Source organism: Sprattus sprattus (genome assembly GCF_963457725.1).
Source record: "Sprattus sprattus genome assembly, chromosome: 1".
Taxonomy (NCBI): Eukaryota; Metazoa; Chordata; class Actinopteri; order Clupeiformes; family Clupeidae; genus Sprattus; species Sprattus sprattus.
The window spans coordinates 17,011,000-17,034,096 of record NC_137920.1 but is presented as its reverse complement, the minus strand read 5'-3'; the positions used below and the strand labels follow the sequence as shown (position 1 = coordinate 17,034,096).

Here is a 23,097-nt window from a genome sequence, read left to right as displayed (position 1 = left end):
TAATGCGCCCCCTGCTGGAAATTAAAATGCTAACTAATAAGTAAGCAAAGGGAACAGGAGGTTTGAGGCAGGATCCTCCCCGTTCTTTGAAACAGGTGTGAACCTGATGTTATTGATTCATTCAGAAACGTGTGTCATATATGGCACCCTCTGCCCTTCACTTTGTACTTGTGCTATCAGAACACGTTTATGGGAGCCTGCCATTCTTCCTCCAATCAGATGAACAACAAGTTACAAGTTATCTGTGAGTGCCATTAATCATTAACAAACACAGCAAAAAGATCATTTTTAAGAATGTCCCCTTCTCTGTCTGAGAAGTGCATTCAATTATGTTTGAAAGCATCTCTTTACCAACTAGGATACAACCAGTGTCTGTCCGAATGGGCTGCTGGAATGTTGTTGACTTATTCAGAATTGTCTGTCAGGTATGTCACCCTCTGCCCTTCACTTTATTATAGTGCTACCATAACACGTTTATAAGGGAATGGTCTGCGTACCTGCCCTGCTTTCTCCTCCAATCCTTGGTGACACTAGTTATCTGTGAGTATGGTCACAGCGAGGTAGCTGCTTTAAATCATTAACAAACACACCATAAAGATCTGTTGATTTGATTTTCCTGGACGGTTAAGAAGCCAAAGGAAGAGCCTAGGAGTTGCCGTCTTCGCTACAGTATGTATCTTTGGATTATTGTATCTTGTGTTTGACCAATTAGACTCTTTATCCTTTCTATTGTATTTAATCTTTCAGGTAACCGGTATTACCAGGTAATAAGGGAAAAGATGTGGGATTATGGCTCTAAATACAGAGAAGTGTTTTATATGTTATTATGCTATAGAAGTGCTTTGCAACAAGAGAGCTGTCTACCGAGTAAAGGTTACTGTGGAAGAAATTATGCCGGATGATTAGTCTAATAATTCTGTAATTCTTAATTCTCCTATAGCCTACAAAGCGTTCAAACTTAGTGCTAGGTGGTGAAAGTTTTAACTGCATCTTTGTCGAGCCTATAAATAACAAAAAAAAAGTTTTTTTTCCAACGTCCTATGTGAATATTCACCTGTAAACTCTATGGTTATCTCATAGCCTATCTTTTCCTTACAGTGTTGAGTCTATTTGGACCACTTCAGTCTGTCGTTTGGCTATGTGGTTTACTTTTGACTTGGAACTGCTGGTGCAGGCAAACTTTGAGACTAACACTAATTTTTAGTCTCTAGCAACGATAGATTAGGATACTTTAGATTGCAAAAGTTTAAAATAGGTCTAAATATACTTTACCATTATTAATAACACCTTTAAAATCTCTAGTTTTTCTGAATTTCAACCAAAATCACTTGTTAAAGAATAGTTGCCATTTTCTGTTCGTTAAATTGCCAAGTGGTCGTATGTGTAATTGCATTTATAGACATTTCCTGGAAATGGTATGCCTTCTCATAGGCAACATGACACCATTATAGCTTGTAGTTCAGCAGTAAAAAACTCCATAGAGACATGAATATAAGTTTGTGGCTCGTTTTCTACCTTACGGTTGCAAGGAATCATCTGTTGTGTCTGAAAAAAACATCTTTGAGTCTTTAACTCTTGAAGAAAAGTCACATGTGTGGATCTGTGTCTGCTGTGCAGGCCCTCTTAAAGGCACTTACTGCTCCTTTTGTGTGGGACAGTTGCTGTGGCCAATCAGAATTAGTTTCACTTTCAGCTTCTAGTCTCATCACATCAGCTAGTTTGAGTGTGGCAACTCTGCCTTTCACACCGAGTTGCTCCATGTTCGCCATAGAAAAAAGACTAGACATCCCCTTTGTGTCTATTGGACACACATAACTAATGTATGCACACTATTAATACACTTGATAGGCACAATTTAATCACTATGGAATAAAGCCAACATGTATCCTTAGTTTTACCATCGTGTTGATGGTATTCATTTTATACCATATATTTGGAGACCCAGTCTTAGATATGATCAGTTCAGGAAACAGGCTTAATCTTGAACGATGGTGGCCAACCAAGGGAGACAGAGCTCTGAGTTCCACTCATAGCTTCACCTGAGACTCATCTAAGTAATCCATTGAAAGATTGCAGTCAAATGCCCTCTGAGTAAGGGGTGTCACCCTGTGCAAATAGGATTGGTCAGTGTAGTTCAAAATCAAACAATGCAAATAGGTTTGGTCAGTGTAGTTCAAAATCAAACAATTCAAATAGGTTTAGTCAGTGTACTTCAAAATCAAACAATTCAAATAGGTTTAGTCAGTGTACTTCAAAATCAAACAATGCAAATAGGTTTAGTCAGTGTACTTCAAAATCAAACAATTCAAATAGGTTTAGTCAGTGTACTTCAAAATCAAACAATTCAAATAGGTTTAGTCAGTGTACTTCAAAATCAAACAATTCAAATAGGTTTAGTCAGTGTAGTTCAAAATTAAACAATGCAAATAGGTTTAGTCAGTGTACTTCAAAATCAAACAATGCAAATAGGTTTAGTCAGTGTAGTTCAAAATTAAACAGTGCAAATAGGTTTAGTCAGTGTACTTCAAAATTAAACAGTGCAAATAGGTTTAGTCAGTGTACTTCAAAATTAAACAGTGCAAATAGGTATAGCTATTTACCTGCTTTACCCGTAATGAATATCTTCAATCATATCACATTATTAGAAAAATACATCATTTCAACACACATTGGTGTAGAATCTACAACCAGATTTAAAATAATACCACACTCTAGAACCTTGATCTCTCATCCCCGCTGTCTGGAGGCTCTTCCGTTTAAAACCCTTCACATACACCCAGTCCCAGATCTGAACCAGCCCGTTATTTAATGGTTTCTCGTTTCCTCACCTGTGTATAAATAATCTATCTATTAAAAACAACTACTGCACATAGCTTCTTATTTGGACCCCTGTCATCCCCTCAAATACGAAGTACGGGCATAGCTTTCCCCATGGACATTTACTCCAGTAGCAGGCTCAAGTTAATATTAATCGGTTAATGTTGTTCAGACTCAATGAAAGAACATTGAGTTGGCATAATACTGTTTTCAAATGGCTAATATGACATTGTAATGCCTTATTGAATGCACCTGCTTGAGTAGAATTATTATTTTTGCGATTTTAAGCTTTTTGTATGTTCAGGAATATCTAAAAAGTAAAGGTTTTTAGAGCTTAGAAACCTTCATAGTGCATGTATAAACAGGCATATTCCGGTCATTGTAAGACAAAGCTTCAGATTAACCATTCAGCTAACATTATTTTACCCCATCTTTTCTAATCTTAACCCAGTGGTTCTCAAACTTTTTCTGTCATCCCCTACTTTGAACAAGGTGGCCTTTTCAAGCCCCACCTTTCATTGCTCCAATAAAATGGTATGCCAACGCGTTCCAACACATATAGTGAGAGCTAGCCGTGAGTGTCCCACGCCCTCTTCGGCACACTCACGGCTACCTCTCACAACATGTGTGTTGGAATGTGCTGATCAACGCATGAGGGAGGAGGAGTCGGGTGCATGGGGTTGTGTTGATAAAGGAGACATATCAGATGTATATTCAGTTACAATAACAGGGTTTTCACATGGTACAGTTTCTATTACTGACGCATGCGTTGCCGCTCCAAAAGTTGAAACTTTTCAACTCTCCCCGCAAGTTACGGAAGTAACGCAAGTAACGCATGCAACGCATGCAACGCATGCAACGCAACGGATCCCAACAGAGCCACAATTTAGTTTGGCAGCGTCACAACTTGAGGCAACCAGGCTTGAACTGGAGGAAACCAGGTGAAACATGGCGGTGGCAGCATCATGATGTGCAATGTTATTCAGCAGCAGCAACAGGGCGATTAGCCATGATATAGGGAAAAATGAATGCAGCAAAGCACACCAAAATCAGGGGGTTGTAAGAGAATCTTGAAATCTATTCTGAAGCTAACCAATAACCAGTGCAGTGATTTTAATACTGGTGTGATGTACAGATAGTTTCTCTCTTTGTTTTTATTTCACCAATGACTAATACCTCTGTTTTATCTTGGTTTAGCTGGAGAAAGTTTTTGTGACATCCAAATGTTTTTTGTGATTTGTTTGCTTCCATCTAATCAGTGAGTGCTGAACCGACATCCCATGAGCACAATCTCATATGTGTTTATTTATGTATATTTGATTATGTGACATTGCAGTCGGGCTGCGAACGAACCATCACAATGAGCGTAATCTCAGGTGTCTTGGTAAAGACATTGGAGGGTCTTGACCCCAAAAACTTCAAAAGGTTCAAGCACAACCTGTGGGACCGTGGCCCAATCACCAGGCAGAGGTTGGAGGAGGCTAGCGTAGACGACACAGTGGCCATCATGGTGCAGGCCTACTGTGAAAAGAACTGTGGCGGTGTCGTGTCGGACATCTTGAGGAATATGCACCACAACCAGTTGGCCTTGAACCTGGAGAAGGACCTGCAATCAGGCAAGTTACTCTTAGACAGCACAATACTTTCATGGCTGGAGGTAATGTAGTTGATGTTTAGATTACACTGCCAATGACCTGAAATTGTTGTGGTTCACTATTTCGACCATCAGGATGCCTGATTAAGAGTGTGTCGTGGTCCTTGGATGCCTATAGTGGGGAACGTCTGAGCATTGTCTGCTGACACCCCATATGGATAAGGGTTAATGTGAGCTTAGAGCTCAATATTGGCTCATGTCAAAGATGGGGCATTACTTATTTACCCTCATTGGGGCATTACCGATTTACCCTCACTGCTGTCTGGTTAATGTGAGCTGAGACCAACTAGTGAAATGGAGGAGAAAGGGAAGGAGGTGGGATACTTAGCTATGCCAGAGCGTGTGATGTAGAGAGAGGTAAGGCACGGTTAGATCTCCTAGAAGCGGGGTGACAGCTGTCAGTTATCCCCATGGGATCCCAAACAAAACTGTTCATTTTGTATTTTGCTCCATTAAATGAAAAGCTCATACTTCCCCTGAGCAAACAGGTGAAGAAAGCCCTTTACCTGTAGGTAACGACCCTTTTAAAACACAGAGAAATCACTATGATGAATGTAACTGGCATACTTTACATCTGCCAATAAATGGCCTTTAAATCCCCGAAATGCAATGCCTCTCTCTTTCAATATTGCTTAATGTCAAAGATGGGGAGTTACTATTTTACTTTCATTTACCTCTCCCTGGTGTTTATCTTTCTGATGGTCCTTGTTTATCAGTGGTTCACATATCAGTAATTTATTTTATTGATATATGTTTTGGTGTTTTTTACTTTCTTTGGCATATCAGTATAGTGAAATTCAAGTGTGGTCAGACTGTGTACAGTACAGTTTGATCTGATGGTTATCTGAAATCAACAACATTTTAGTTAAATCAATATGGCTTGTCAGGCTTTCCTGTAATAGCATCTCTCCCTATCTCTTCACTCTCTTTTTTCTCCTCTCCTCTCTCTGTCTTTCAGGGAGTTCCTCTGGAGGGGCTGAAGGAGCCAATTGCAGCAGCCTGTCCCCATCTAGCTCTGACACCCAAAGATCAGATACCGGTGATCACTCTGTTTACATAAAACCTGAAAGTAGACAGTCCTGCAGTACAAAATGGTGCATGTTTGTGTTATGCCATTTTAATTCAGATTATAAAATTACAAAGGAGGATAAGGACTCCATTATAACTAGTATTTCTTGTTCAGAATGGCCTAATGTGATTGGGTCCTAGATGATACTCATGGATAGATGGATTGGTTGTTGAGCTCAAATATCAACAAACTTTTGCCAGAATTTTATCGCACCGTTAACCATATCATCAAAATGGATTTCCAACTGTATGTCTTTTTTTGTTAGAACTCCTAAGTAACGCACACACCCTAACCCTTGGCTGTTTCACCACAGGCACTGAGTTGAGGATTGTTGTGGTTGGCAAAACTGGAGCAGGCAAGAGCGCCACTGTAAACACCATCCTAGGTGACGACGACCACTTCCGCACCAAATTGTCCACGGCGACTTGCGAGAGGGAGACTGGCCTGGTGAGTGGCAGATCAGTTGTCGTGATTGACACCCCGGGTCTGTTTGACAGAATTTTGGCCAAAGACAGGATTAAAGTAGAGTTTGGAAAGTGTGTGGAGATGTCCTTGCCTGGGCCTCACGCCTTCCTGCTGGTGATCAGGCTGGGGAGGTCCGCCGACGAGGAGAAAAATGCCCTGAAGTGGTTCCAGGAGAACTTTGGGCCGCAGGCACTCAGATTCGCCATAGTGCTCTTCACAGGTGGCGACCGGTTGAAGGGAAGACCTGTGGAAGGTTATCTTCCTCGCAGGGACGACCTCAGGGATTCTGTCCAGAGCTGCCAGAACCGATACCACGTCATCAACAACAAAGAGAAGATTGATCGGACTCAAGTCACAGGGCTGCTGGAGAAGATCGAAGCCATGGTGAAGCACAACGAAGGGAGATACTACACCAACGCCATGTACCAGGAGGCCCGGAAGAGGATGAGAGAGAAGAAGATGCAAAGGCAGAAGTATGAGATGAGGATCAAGCAAGAGGAGAAAAAGAAAGAACAAAAGAGAGCCATTTTAGAAAAGGAGATCAAGAGCGCAGAGAAATGGAAAACTTTCTGTTCTGTTGTGAAAGACGTCGGGGCCTTTGTTGATGGCGGGGTAGAAGAAGAGGATCGTGCTCCAGGGTTAGGAAATGCGCTTGGTCTTCTGGACTATGCGGTAGATGACTACGACGATGACATCAAGACATTGACCAAAAAACTTTCTAAAATAAAATAGTTGAAATTTTCACCCAGATGTGATACCTACAGCGTATACAAATCGCTTATATTCATAGTAAAAAAGTAATCAGTAATCTTCCTTTTGATTTTCCATTTTCAAAGACACATTTTCCTTTTCAAACACAAAATTGTTAGCTGAGATATGACAATTTAGATTCCCCCCAACCTCTCATTTTCTTTTCTTTAATTGGGGAAAATGGTTGTATCTCAGGAACTGTTCTGACTGAGGTGCATGTATTGTAATCCTGACTTCCTGCTAAGATGTGCCTGTGTGAAAAGTATACTTGGATCTCCAAGGGCACATTCTAGGACACCCTCCCAGTCACAGTGCCGCTTACATTGTTTTAAATCACTCATCTTTCTTACTTTTAAAGTATTTCACTGTTTTCACAGGCTTGCTTCATATTCTGCTTGCTTGTATTCTGTTGTTGGCTATGCCTTGAATTAATAAAGATAAATAGATTTTCTAAGATTTATTTGGATGGGAAGTTTGTTGTTTGGTGTGAGCATTCAGGCTTATAATGTTCATTTATGTAAAGTCAGATGTAACAACGTGATTTATAGTTTATAGAAAGACCTTCAGACCTTCAGGGGTTACATTTGGCCGGGGCTGTTTGTAGGTCTACACTCAGCTATGACATCACATATATACATCGTGGAAGGCTTCTGAAGTAGCTTAACCTTACATTAGTATTTGTGTTAGTTTTAAACGTATCAACAACCAATGTTTAAATCAATCAAGCTCGATGAGACTAGTAGTCTATTATCAATTATTGCCAATGTCTTTGACAAAACTGTAACGCTGGTAGCTTCCCTAAGAGCCTACATTAAGAATTTAAATATATCACATACAATATTACATGACTTGTTAAAAGTAATTAAATAACGTTTGTAATATGGCTGTCATGTGTACAACGTTTCCGAGCAAAATATCCAACCCCACCTTGTGTCCAAATCCCTTCCTGTATTTTACTAATGACGTGTCAGAAACGCAGGAACAGCCATCCTGTTTTCAATATAAAAACATCCTTTCGTTTTCGTAACATTTAAGTGCTTTTTATGCTTTTCATTTTTTTGTCTGACAAAGCTACATGGAAAAAAACTGAGCAGGATTATTGAATGTGCAACATTTTTCAAACGGCACCCCATAGGAACCGCCTTCCTGTTTTCAACATCAAGCTTTTGGTTTTGTGTGAAAAGTCACTGACAGAAATAAGTAGCCAGAGCGAAAAGGTTCTATTCATCAGATCCAAAGAACCTAAAGACCAGGTGAGATCCTTCTAAACTTTGCTAATTATCCAATTTGTTGGAGAAGTAAGCAACGTTTTAAATCATGTGAATTCAGATAGCCCAACCTGGTAAGCCGACAAACATATCAGTCTCCCTGTTCTTCATACCTCACCAGTTGTCTATATACTACAGCAACCTTAATAAATAAAACAATAATAAAACAAATATGTCTTCATAGGTCTTCAAGAAGGCTTACTACCTGCATTTAAGTCAAAGGCTGTAAAAGTCAAAGGTGAAATCCCCCCTTCCAGAATTGAGTAAGAATCTCTGACTCAGGAGAGAGACTTCCGAGCACATGCACACACACACGCACACATTCAAATGTTGTGTCTTTAGTAGGCTTAAATATCTTGATGTACAGTTATAATCTTTTCATATTGTAACATTTTTATTTTGAATTATTATGCACGTTTTGCATAAGAGAAACTTGGAACACTCACAAACACTCATGCACACACGCACACACACACTTACACACGCTCAGATGTCCGTCCAAAGACTGGATCATTTATGTCCACATATTCAGTTAGCCACTATGCTATGGACATCTGAACTAAGTGAGGGTTGACACAAGTTCAGCTGCTGACGCCATTACATGGTTTTAACACAGTTTTCCTACGGTATCACAGAAAACACTTCACACTAGTGTCACTGTTCACCCTGTTTATGATGTTCACCATCCATGGCATTTAGTGTGATACCCACTTTTTCATGTACCATTTACTCTCTGTTACTACTCAAGATACTCTCATGCATAGTGTTTGTTAATATTGTAATATATAGCTTTGGGTGCATTGGCTTCACAGGGTGATGGTCATATCTATATGTTGGTGTTGGTTGTGGGTGTATGTTAATGCCACTTATTGTGTTGTCTATGGGGCTAATGTGGGGAGGGCTACCCCACTTCAATGGCTGGGTCCAACTAGGTCTGACCAATTTAGCTCAAAAGGGGGGATTATTTATAGGGTGCCTTTAAATCCACGATTAAACTTCATGTTTATTTAACCTGAGTTAATTAAATAAATCTGCCACATTTGATTGACTTGGAGTTATGCAAGAATTTTGCATACACCTAATCTATTTCTTAAGTGTCATTGCTACCTACTGTATTCATAGAGTTCATTCATGCTGCTGTATCACCCAAATGTCCTCACCTGGGGCTTAATAAAGTGGTGTCTGATCTTATAGCACATTTACATATTTTTTTCTAGTTTGCTTTAATGAATCAAAGTCACACATGATAAATTCACATTAGTAAAACATTAAATAAAAAATCCCTTATATCTCAGAACAATTGTAATTTTAAAACAGATAAAGCATGTCCTGCAAGTGAACTCCCAAATTCCTATGAATATTTACTAAATGTAATGACAAGCAAGCTCTACTGTAGATGAGATTTTAATTATACTGACATGGATGCCCTCTTGCCTAAGACCTCATGCCTTAAAACTGTTTTAAAAAAAACTAAACAAAACAAAAAAACAAGACTGCTGGTAGATACATTGAGATTAATTGTTTGAAAGTTTGGACATGGAACTTGAACAACTGCAAATATCAAACATATAATGAACAATTTGAATGAGAATGTGTACCTCCTCCAAAATAGGAACATCCAGTTTCATGATTCAAAAATGTGCTTCATAAGTTCATTGAGCTCCGTACTACATTATCTCTGTAATGACATGCGAGCTCCATCTAGTGGTGTTTATCTGAACTGCACCACTAAAGGCAACTTCACCTGTGCTTGCTGTCTCATTTCCAGTAGTAGGGAAAAAATGTGCACTGTCATACGTCAATATTGATATGGCAGGGTTAGTTAACTAAGTTAATTATTAATAGAGTAGGGGACTCGACCGGATGTTTATAGTGTAAGCATTTTAACACATGGAATGGTTAAGTGAGTTAATTTCTCATTGCTTTCACGCAAATTTCTTTGAGTTTCAACACACTTTTCAAAACAGTTTAAACACTTCTCAGAGAAAGACACAAAACCTAATTGAATAACCATGTCAACACATTGCAGACACTTAGAAGCAGCCTACTGACACTGCTCTCTATATTCTAAATACCGTCAACACCTGTGTGAACTCTCTGAGCAAAACTAATCAAGCAGTTCTCAACCTCTAAAAAAGGGTCAATAGATTGAAGTTGATAACAAGCATGTATCAAGGAGGCCACCACCAACAACCTCAGGATGAGGACAAGGAAGAGGTTGTGGTAGAGGTAGAGGGGCCCCTGTCAGGGGACGTGGCATTCGTGTAAGATGCTCAAATGAAATTAGGGCAAGAGTCATTGATCCATAGTGAATCATGACCTCTCCATGAGAGAGGCTGGCCAAAGGGTTCTTTCAAACCTGAGCTATCATACTGTGGTATCAATTGTTTGTACGTTCAGCAATGACAATGACTCTTTGCTGGCCTTCACAGTCAATATAATGTATTGTGTTTCACTGTATTTGCACTCTTGGCAACAACAATTTCTATACTTTTGTAAAGTATGTTGTCATAATACAATTTATACTGTAGTTTCACTAAAGTTATTTACAACATATACGGTCAAATTCTGATTACTTTACGTATATTGTAACAGTATTTACAGCCTATTGCACTATTTTTACAGAATCAACACACTGGCCCACACTGGTGGCAGGGGGAGATTGTTCACTGAGTTGACCTTTTCACTGTATATTGAAACCTGTCATTTTGACGTACAGAATATACATGTAATGTGGAAAAAGGACTGCAATACTGTAAATATTTTTGTGTCAGAATCTTTGCCATTTTGTGCACAGTAGAACAAATGTTACGTAATCAATGGTGTTGACAGGTCCTTGTTTATAGAATATATGATATAGTGTTTAGCAATACAAAAAAAAGAACTACAAAATTGTACTGTATACAAATTTTCAGATTTTGAAAACTAGTACTAGTATATTCCCTAAGTTAGAGTGCTCAGTACAAAACCCAAATTGTAGTACGTTGTCAGTGGTAAAATAGTCAATACTGTGAGGGTGTTGCACAAAAGTTGAAGCGATGGTTTCATAGGTTGATATTGAAAGCTGTATTTTGAGTTTTGCTATCCATTGTTAAATAAATGAGAAAACATAAATTTTCAATTGAGCACAAATTGTAGGTTTTGAAGGAAATGTTTGGTTTTGATGGGTGTGTGATACATTTTTGAGAAGGTAGTGTCATTCTGCAAACATCATATAGTGTTTTGGTCATTTCAACTTCTGTTAAGGGCTGTGTATGAGCTGTTTTGAAAAAGTAAATGATAGTATCGGAGAAATAGAACATCATTTATTCAAATGTAATCCACAGTCAAAGCTATAACAATGTTAATTATATAGCTTCCTGTGTATTCTGTTAAAACCCAAATGGTCACAGCTGCTAGATGCCCTGATCACTGTGAGAAGAGATAACACTTCCGGCCAGGAACTCCTCATTTAAATATAGAGTTCCTGGCCCGTCTGTCTCTTAGGCAAATATTAGCATTCTAGTAACCACCCACTCCAACATGTTGTGTAGGTTAAATACAGGAGACTTCTCTTGTGTTAGTTAGTGAAATCAGCCTTGGTGAAACTAAATCTTTAGTGCAGCCTTGTCTTGCTATCTCTCCTTTGATGATCATCATTGTAAGATTAAAACCTGAATCTTGACATTCCATATTCACTTGACTGAGTCTCCGTTGATTAGGAAGTATTCATATACTTTTAATGGAGGTCCCACCGAGATTAATTTCTTGGATTTCGCTGAGATTTCAGCTCTGCTGTAAGAGTCCTACAACTGCCTGGTTTTGACACAACACATGGTAAGTAAATTAAATTGCTTACCTAACCTTAGGAATAATAGGATAGCAAGTGCCTGTGCAGTATCACAGAAGATTTTTGGGTGCGGTAACGCTCAAGGGTAGCCACTGTCAACCGCTGTCTGAGTTGATGGATTCACATGCTACAATTTATTGCTGTCTGTCTCAGATGTTAGGTCCAAAGGGATCATATGTGTTGTGAACAGAAACGGGTGTTGTGAAAACAGGACACAGCATTATTTTAAATTTTGAATTTAGATATTTTTCTAAAAACATTTTGTAAATTATTTACATTAGATTGTGGAGATTCAGTCTGTTGAGATGGAAAGTCAAAATTCAAGCCATAAGTTCCCTTTAAGTGTGCAGATTGCAATGGCTAGTGTGGGAACTGATATCAAACATGATAAAATTAAAATGGAAATGATTAAAGATGGTTTCCAGCTAATTTGGGGAATCAGGAAGGCTAGTGAGTGGGTTTTAGACCTTAAGTCTGAAAAAAAGAGAAAGCGATATTCACGTTTCCTAATGAGTAGATGGACACAAAGTTCACAAGGTTTTTTGGTTGAATCAGACGGACAGCCAGCGGCCCTTCCTAGATTGCGAGAAAGTATGAAACAGAATACTGACAAACTTCAGCAAATTGCTAGGAATTTACTGGGAAAAGTCCCACTTACTGATGTAAAAGATCCTACATGCAATGCAGATTATGCCAGGCTTAAGACTGTACTAGTGGTCAGTGTGGTTCAAGCCATCTCACAGGTTGAAGAAATGTCTCTAAAAATGTCTGCTGTTATGAATATTGATGTACCTACAGCTGTTCCCTCACAATTTGTCATTCCTGTCCATATCTACACAGACAGTCTTTACACATGCCATGCAACTCACACCTCAGGTCCTGAAGCCCTAATGGCCCATCAGGCAGAGATTATCACACTCTCTGACACACTGCCACAGCTAACACAAACTCCACATACACTGAAAAAGAGTCAAGAGCCAACACAACATATAGCAGCAGTGCAGGACGTATCCTCTCACAATAGCTACCAGCAAAGAAGGCAGAATATACCCCCACATACACCTTGTTACAAATGTGGGATGATAGGCCATTGGTCTAGGACTTGTAGAAATAGACAGAGATACACAGATAAACCTGTGCCCTCTCAGCAGACAAGCATGGACTCTGACACAACCTCTGAGATTTTAAGTCTTCTCAGAAAGTTGGCAAAGTCTGACTTCACTGACCAAAAGGACATGTTTGATTCACTGGCTTGATCATATTCACCCATTTGTTTTCCCACTAACTGCATTCTCTGTAAAAAAAAAAATGTAATCAGGTGCAAGATTTACATAAGACCTATCCTACTACTAAATACATATCATAAATAAGATGATAACTGCAGAATTTATTTTATCTAAACAGGTTTAAGCTGCTGAATGTCTGACTGCATCAAAAAGATGCCAAGAACACTAAATTAATTAGATGCCTTAAATGGTTTTGCATTCACGGGCCATTGCAGTCTGGATGAATAACGGAATCTTATGAGACCATGTAACTAACTTTTAAATGTAACTCTAACACTTCTTTCCTTTTTCCCTAGGCGTGAACATGTCTCTGGAATAAGCAAATGAATGTGTCTGTGTGTGTGTGTGTCTGACTGTCTGTGTGCCGGCCGGCCGTATGAATGAATTAACATGACTTCTCACTAAATTCTTTTCAGGGTAAACTATTTGAATTGCTTTCAGCTCCCTTCACAGGATCTGGTATGTTGATTATGCAACCGGAACATTTTGCTTCCTGTCCTCAGGAAATGGGCGACACCGCAAGGCACATCTAACTTTTGCATAAGATTAATTGTTTGTTAAGATCTCTTTCCAATTAGAACAGCTGACGGTCCACTGGACCTCACACCTGGACAAACCTAATAGAAGTCGCCGCGGTATCGAAAAGGGGAGGAGCAGCACAACCGTCTGAAGCACAAAGCAGCGAAAATTCAATTACCATCAAACCAATCCAACTCTACTGGAAGTCGGCAATTTCTGGAATATGTGTCACCCTCTTCCCAACAAGTCTGGATATTAACATTTCAATGAAGAGGATTTCTCGAGTCTGGATGTTAACACAAGAGGAGTTTTCTCTAAGCAGATCTTGTGACGGGCAGAATAACCCCCCACCCCCCAAGAGGTTTAGGAAGTCTACCCTAACCTTTTAGCATAAGAATACACACACACACAAGCACGCACACACAAACACACACACACACGGACTATCATACAAGACTCAAACCATTGTGGCAAAAACAGAGAACCACGATCACCAACAACTCAGAAAAGACTGCCAGCTGCATGTTGTTTTATATTTTCTGTTATATGCTTATGTTACACTTGGTATCCAGAAAGAAAAAAAATTCGTCAGAAGTTTGTTGATGTATGTAATAATGTTGTCTGTCGTGTCGTAACTCGCCTCCCAGCAACCCATATTGCCGTCCATCAACCCTCACTTAGGATACTCTAAAAATATAGCGTTAAAAATGACTGTCTCTAGGTGCGATTGCCATCATGCAAATGGTAATTTTTGGCCTCATGTATTTCTGCTGTTATTGAGCTCCTATGATCTGTCACCACACAACGAGTCAACCTAAGCCTCCAGCGCAACAAGCAAGGCTCGAATATGTTTCTGAAACACTTGACAAATCAATTATGTAACCAGGCTAGTTTATGTTTGTTGTTGTTGTGTTTTAAGTTTTTTTTTTTCTCAAAGTCATCATGAGTAGTTGCGGTTGTTTTGTAAATTCATGTTTTCTGAATGGGTACCATGTGCTTGTATGTATATTTGCTGCGTACATTTGGTTTGGTTCTCACAACTGAAACAGGGCGGCTATTTTGTGGTAGCGTCGGTGAGCAATTTCCCCTTAACATCAGAGATCTTTCCCAAAATTGGCCAAAGGGATTAGGGTCCTGATGAAAAAGGTTTCGGCTCATCTTGTGAGAACATGTCACATCTTTAAGAGAGAGAGAGAGAGACAAAGACTAATACATTTAAGCAACTATGTACTCCTGAATTTTTATGTTTAAGACAATAAGTCTTAAAAAAGGGGACTGATAGTATCGGAGAAATAGAACATCATTTATTCAAATGTAATCCACAGTCAAAGCTATAACAATGTTAATTATATAGCTTCCTGTGTATTCTGTTACAGTTTTTTACAATTGCTAAAACACATTCTTGAAACAGTCACTCATTTTCTCTAAACTCTAAACACAAAACCTCATCTTCAAGCACTATTTACAAAACCTCTGTATCCTCTTGCAAAATGAAACTTTCGCCTCAAAACAGTTTTACCTGTGCTCAAAATCAAACACTGCTGTCAAATCATAAACAAAGTGTTCAAAATGATATACACTTTCAAGCAGTCAGTAAACAATACACCAAAAAATAGAAAACACACTGTTCAAAACATATAGTTCTCAGGGAGAAGTAAAAAAATTTTTTACCTCCAAACTAATTTCATATTTATCTATCATTGACTTTTGATGAATGAAAACATGTTCTCTCATAGTAGCTATACAAATGTATCAGAAATTACTACTTTGCTTTGCTCTAATTTGTGTTGGTTCTTTCTCTTTCTTGTACCCCTATAGTATACCCTGCATCTCACTACTCACAACTCACTCTTGTTCTTTGTTGATATGAACCTGCAACCAGTCAAAATCTATTGAGCAATCAGTACTGTAACTGTACCAAATAGAAAGCACAATGTTCAGGGCCATACAACTTGTTTACCTATTCTCCTACAATGCACTGTAGGCCTACTACAATATACACTACCACAGTAAAAGGGACACAAATCAAAGGAGTCAACCTGGTGTTTACTTGTCCTCCTCCCCTCACATTGTTTCTTTTATTCATTCTCAGACTTTCTCCTTCCCACCTTCAACAACCTGTTTGCTCCCTAAACTGGCTCATTGGTTGTGTCACATCATTTGATACAAGTTAAATCCATTTTGAGTGGTTGTGTTCAATCAATGACATTTGTTCTCTATTTGTATTTGATTGTTGCCACTTGTGTTTACCAGTATGGATGACATGTGAATTAGAGTGCAGAATGTGTTTTAAGACTGAGAATGCGTTTAGAGTTTTGCTGAAAAGTCTAAGTGAGACCTGCAAATTGTGTTTTACCATGAGAAATAGTTTAAGGTATTGACAACAGACTGCACAATTAGCTTCATGAGTTCAGGCAACTGAGAACTTTGTTCAGCCAGTGGGTTTTAGTGTTTTAGCAATTGTAAAAAACTGTAAAACCCAAATGGTCACAGCTGCTAGATGCCCTGATCACTGTGAGAAGAGATAACACTTCCGGCCAGGAACTCCTCATTTAAATATAGAGTTCCTGGCCCGTCTGTCTCTTAGGCAAATATTAGCATTCTAGTAACCACCCACTCCAACATGTTGTGTAGGTTAAATACAGGAGACTTCTCTTGTGTTAGTTAGTGAAATCAGCCTTGGTGAAACTAAATCTTTAGTGCAGCCTTGTCTTGCTCTCTCTCCTTTGATGATCATCATTGTAAGATTAAAACCTGAATCTTGACATTCCATATTCACTTGACTGAGTCTCCGTTGATTAGGAAGTATTCATATACTTTTAGTAAACAGTGATTGGAAAAATTCGCCAAAGCGATTGAGAAAAACTGTAAACACAACCACTCAAAATTGATTTAACTTGTATCAAATGATGTGACACAACCAATATGAGCCAGTTTAGGGAGCAAACAGGTTGTTGAAGGTGGGAAGGAGAAAGTCAGAGAATGAATAGAAGAAACAATGTGAGGGGAGGAGGACAAGTAAACACCACGTTGACTCCTTTGATTTGTGTCCTTTTTACTGTGGTAGTGTATATTGTAGTAGGCCTACAGTGCATTGTAGGCTGTATAAGGACAATGCGTAAACAAGTTGTATGGCCCTGAACATTGTGCTTTCTATTTGGTACAGTAACAGTACTGATTGCTCAATAGATTTTGACTGGTTGCAGGTTCATATCAACAAAGAACAAGAGTGAGTTGTGAGTAGTGAGATGCAGGGTACAGTACTATAGGGGTACAAGAAGGAGAAAGAACCAACACAAATTAGAGCAAAGCAAAGTAGTAATTTCTGATACATTTGTATAGCTACTATGAGAGAACATGTTTTCATTCATCAAAAGTCAATGATAGATAAATATGAAATTTGTTTTGAGTTAAAAACAAAATGTTCTTCTCCCTGAGAACTATATGTTTTGAACAGTGTGTTTTGTATTTTTTGGTGTATTGTTTACTGACTGCTTGAAAGTGTATATCATTTTGAACACTTTGTTTATGATTTGACAGCAGTGTTTGATTTTGAGCACAGGTAAAACTGTTTTGAGGCGAAAGTTCCATTTTGCAAGAGGATTCAGAGGTTTTGTAAATAGTGCTTGAAGATGAGGTTTTGTGTTTAGAGTTTAGAGAAAATGAGTGACTGTTTCAAGAATGTGTTTTAGCAATTGTAAAAAAACTGTAATCTAGAAGCCTTCTCCCTAATGACAAACATACAAGCTTCACCTAGTGGTCTTTTACCTGAACTGCTGCTCATGTAGAATCCTTCTCTGTAATGACATGCAAGCTCTATATGAGATTTTAATTCTACTGACATGGATGCCCTCTTGCCTAAGACCTCATGCCTTAAAACTGTTTTTAAATCACTGCTCCAAAAAAAAAGAAAAAAAAAAGACTGCTGGCAGATAAATTTAGAGATTAATTTCAATTCCACATTCAAAGTTTGGACATGGAACCTGAACAACTGCAATTATCAAACATATGATGGACTATTTGAATGAGAATGTGTACCTCCTCCAAAATAGGAACATCCAGTGAAGTTTCATGATTCAAAAATGTGCTTAATAAGTTAATTGAGCTTCATACTGATGTTCATCTAGAATCTATCTCTGTAATGACATGCGAGCTCTACCTAGTGGTGTTTATCTGAACTGCACCACTAAAGGCAACTTCACCTGTGCTTGCTGTCTCAGTAAACTGAACTAAGTACATTCATAATAGGGGAGTAGGGGACTCGACCTGATGTTTGTAGTGTAAGCATTTTAACATATGCAATGGTTAACACTGACATCTATTAACTCACACTTGGTTAATCAGGGATGTAAAGGTTCGAAATAAATACAAATTTCAAGACACAGCAGGCTAACATGTCCGCCAAATATGAGGCAAACAGAAAATTAGCTAATGTGCAATTTGTTATGGACGTGAAAACCATATGTATACAGTAGTTATTTTTAGCAACTGTCTTTAATGGCTCTCTGCAGTTCCATATCTGACCACAGATTGACATGGGGAAATTGTGGGAGGCGCTGTGGAGTTCCTGTTGGCAGAGGCATCTTCTGCCCCACATGAAACCTACTATCCTCAGTGTAGCAGAAGAGCCAATCTGTTTTATACTGATAAACATGACACTAAAGTGAAAAATGCTTCATTACTTTTAAGGATGTAATTGAACAAACAGAAATTGATCAAATGTTTATTTTAAGGATGTTTTTAACTGGATAACATTTTGGTGGGGCAGTGCACCACCTGCCCATACAGACGAGCCGCTGCTGACTGTTACAGTCTTGGACAGTAATTCCTTTTAAAGACTTAACAAATGTAACTGTATTATGAAAAAACGTTATCTTACTATAATTTATTTTATCCATTCAAATAAGTAAGTCATAATGTCATGAATCCTCATGAGTTAAGATAGATAGAAAGAAAGATAGATGGATACTGTATTAATCCAGAGTAAGGGTGGAGTCATGTACAATTCACGATTGCATTTGGCAAAAGTGTACGTCACTCAATGTGCAGATGTGGTGTATGAAACTAAGGAATCTATATTCAGATGAATTTCATACTACAACAAATGAGCTAAACACAGATACATATCAAATATATCAAATTGATTATTAGCTACATAAGAAGTGAAAGTGTGAGGCTGATGCTTAGATTTTTATAAAGTTTCTGAGAAATAGACACTATCAGAAGTAAAAAAAAAAAAAAAAAAAAAAAAAAAAACATTGTTGTAACTGAAGAATAGGTCTGAGGGTATTAGCGAGGCGTCATTGCCAGCTGTCAAATGTTAGCTCGTTAGCAAGGTAACTTCCCACAGGATAAACAGCTCGCTAGCGGCGTGATTGGTTGGTGATCTGTCAATCTCACTATAAACGTCTCCGTTATCAACACAACCCCGTGCGCCAGATACGCCCACTCTCATCCAACATGCAACTCATGCGGTCTGCTTTATTCGCCGTGAATCCACCTAATGTGTCACTACTCACTAGAGGTGAACCACGGAGCTTGTGGGCATCTCTGAACATGTATGTTTGAGCTTTCATTGGAGGAGGATCACATTACATCTTGAGGAAGAGCCGGTTTTTCGGATATTTGAAATGAACGCTTCTTAGTGGTAAGTTTTGTCACAATCTACCCCACGTAAATTAGTTGTAATAGCCTCACTTCAGTCTAGCCACAACATCGACTATTAGGATAGTTGTAACTTTGGTTTAAGCATTGTAACAAGAACATTTAATTTATTTTGCAGTTCTGTCAAAGCATTGTAACAAGAACATTTAATTTATTTTGCAGTTCTGTCAACAGTGATTTGACGAAGCTGGTTTTGACATTCAGTGTCCATTAAGGACAGCTCATAAATGTGTTGTTTGAGTGCTGCAAATCTCGTGACTTCAGTAGGCTTAAATATCTTGATGTACAGCAATAGGCCTACTCTTTGATATGGTAACATTGTTTTGCATAATTGTGCGCTGTAAAGCGTCCCTGTGTGTGTGTAAGATACAGTGTCCACGCGTTGTGCAACTTCCTATGTAGACGCATATAAGGCTACAATCTTTTGCTATTTAAACAATGTTGGCACTGAAGGAAAAAAAAAAACAACTGCGTGGGATTGAAACTAGCAAAAACACTCGTGTTGCGCATGCGCACCTTTGCACCAGGAAAACTATAGGGCCCACAAGATTAAGAGGCAATGCAATACAGGCCAAACAAGTTTTTCACCGGTCTTGATCAGGCATTTGCTGTCATGTTAAATGTTCAAACGTGTGTCCACCTTCTCTTTCTCTCACGTGGAGCTGTTTACAGGAAATTAACCGACAGAGTTTATTTGGAATGTTGACAGAGAACATTCCATTGGAATTTCCATATAATGACACTTAGCTGTGCACTAACTTGTAGGCTACTTTCTATAAAACAATCCACATCACGAATCCTTCGTAGAGTGCGGTTTTTGAGCCAAGATATAGCCTAGATCTAGATAAACAAGCAAAAAAAATCTACAAACATACGTACGCATGAGTTGCAAATGACCAAATGCTGATATTTATACAGCCCTATAATACTATGTTTGAAACACAGAGAGTCTATGACTGCCAGGTTTAGTAGCCCTCCAATATTCTGACCCATACAAAACAATTTACAAGTCACTGAGAGCAGTGTTATCCTCCATCAATTGTATCACTCTGTCTTATCACCTTTCTTTGGAAGTTTAAAATGGAGTCCTTTACAGTCCCCACATATCATCACCAAGTCCAGATATTTTAAAAGAGTTAAGCAGGCTCAATTAATGCAAAAAAGCATGAGAGTGAAGTAACAGGGAAAGAAATTAGGTGGATATCCAGGGAACCCAGGCTCTGGCAGAGGATTGGACTGGAATATGGGCAGTCTTAACCACTATGAAGCTTAAATGGTCTTGTTCTCTCAACTATTTATTCAACCTTTGTGTGGGTGTATATAGAGAGCTGGACACTGGAACTGCTGGACTAGACAGAGGCTAAGATGGAGAGGAGTAGAGCTCAGCCACCAAAGAACAGTAAGACAAATGACCTTCACCACAGCTCCTAATTGCAATATATGTATTTTTTAGCTTGAGTTTTAGTTATACACAGGAAAATATGTTTCAGTCCTTGTGCTATTGGTCGGGGGCTTCCCAGCTCTCACTGTCACATGCACGTACATACCCAGCAATCTAACCTAATCGATTTAACTATTGCCTAACCACAGATACTGATTAGTAGGCTTCAACACAGATGGACAACTGAGAGCCATCTCATACCCTGCATAGGGAAGGCACAGAGATTACTGCCAGTTTATTCTTCATTCGTCCTCAAGCACCTCTTGTTTAGTCAGGACAGGCAATGTGTAGGCCTATTAGCTCAGAGTTGAACAACCACAGACACCCCTGACAAACGAAACATTCAGTAGTTCCTCCACAAAATCAAACACTTTATGAATGCATAAACTTTCACCCCTATATTGGGTGAGCCCAATTAAGGTGGAGCACCATCTAGTGCCCCAACCAGATTAAAACATGAACCCCGAATGGCTCCTACAAACTGTAGTTACAGCTGTTTGCATATAGTGCATTCCTTGACAATCAAGTGACCTGGTAAAGGCACTTCATCTGTTAGTCAAGAGGAAAATAATAACTTGTGTTTGGCCAGGCCATAACTTCATTCTATCCATTTTTGTTTCTGCAAAATCAAAACGTATTGTAATTATCAAAACATGTTTTGGAGTATGTTTTACATCAGTAATTCATAGTTGTGCGCTGATCTCGTAGGAACACGGAGCAGAAGCTGTCCACCTCCCAACAGTGAGTACATTTTGTTTTTATTCATGTTCATCTTGGCATTCATGATATAACCTGCTGATTCATGGAAGATATCAGACCAAAGACCTTTTGTGCACATCATACTTTATGGCAAACCCATATTACCATGGACAACATGAATATTAATTGGCAAGGAATTATCATAGTAGAGCACATTTTACTTTTCATGCCACAAAAGTAAATAGGTTGTTCTCTATTAAATTATCAGACTTATTTTGTCTGTGAATTTATTTAATTTTTTCCACAAAGTGAGAAGTGCCTTCAGCTTTTTCAACACAAAATGAAAAGTGCATTTTAGTGCATGACATGAATCATTCATGCATTTTGGTTCTTTCATGGAATAATGTACTCTTCATAATTTTGTGGACGCAATGCTGAAGTGTTTGTGTTTCTTGTGGACAAAAGGCGATGAATGAATGCCTGCCATGCTGCCCCATATCAAAATGCAGTGTTATATTCTATCATTTCCAGGCTAAGACACTTGAGATCAAGCATCATGTACATATGAAGAAGATGACAATACAATACAGTTCTATATCTGCAAAATCCTAAGTACTTCTAGAACCGAACATGATCCATTGTCTTTTACCCAGTTGTCCCCATCAAATTAGGATAAGTCATTAAATATGAAGCAAAACAAATTATGTCAATCATTTATTTAGAGACGTTAAACATTGAATGGGGTCAAATTGACCCCAAACATAAAAGGAAGGTTAAGTTCACAACGGGGTACCAGACCAAACATACCTTGAACAGAGGGTTCCTCAGTATCGATACGACCTTCCACACCCTCCACCTTTTCAGACACCAGTGTTTGTTGGACGACATCTTCTAAGATAGTTAATGGCTCGCATTTTGGGGGGCCCGCCGGTCATCCCGGTCTATGATCGGTTGAATGTCACTGTGTCTTTTGGATGTAAACATTTATAAAACTCCGGGTTCGCGTTGTAGTGTGGACAAGGGAAACGGAGAAATTCAGATACACTGACTTCTAGTTGCCATGGCACTGGGGATAGTTTGTGGGGCAGGATTGGTGGAACCATGGCAACAATTGTCATTTTAACTTGTTAGTGTGGACGTCAAACATTCAGAAAACGATATGAAAATGTTAATGTGGATGGAGATCGTTTTTATTGCAAGTATTAGTATTTGTATTTACCCGGGTTAGGGTAGACAGGGCTTAAGTTTGCTGTAACCTTGTGAACCAAAAGCTCTCATTCGAATTCTAACTCATCATCCATGGTGGCAGGAACATGCAGGCCCATTCTTCCGTCTTTAAGGGGCGTGTAGCAACCGATAACGTAATAACGGCCAATAACGTAATAACGGCCAATAACGTAATAATTTAAATGTAATAAAACCAATAACGTAATAAACTGCCAATAATGTAATAAAGTGCCGTGCCAATAACGTAATAACTTTTGGCCAATAACGTAATAACTTATTACGTTATTGGCCGGTTATTACGTTATTGGCCTTGCATTAAAAAAAACCTTTGAAAATGTAATAACTGAGCCAATAATGTAATAACTGAGGTATCACTTCATTTTATCTTCAATATCTGGACAGAAAGTGT

The 23,097-nt window shown here is 38.7% G+C and overlaps 1 protein-coding gene across 1 annotated transcript; it reads left to right on the top strand.

Moving 5' to 3' along the window:
• Positions 1–4,177: 4,177 nt before the first annotated feature.
• LOC308368030 (GTPase IMAP family member 5-like) lies at positions 4,178–6,737 on the top strand (the record flags this gene model as incomplete). The annotated part of the gene is made up of 3 exons (XM_080842073.1): positions 4,178–4,433; positions 5,430–5,510; positions 5,854–6,737. 3 exons carry the CDS (start codon positions 4,178–4,180, stop codon positions 6,735–6,737), a joined length of 1,221 nt encoding a protein of 406 aa, XP_080698199.1.
• Between the last annotated feature and the right edge of the window lie 16,360 nt (positions 6,738–23,097).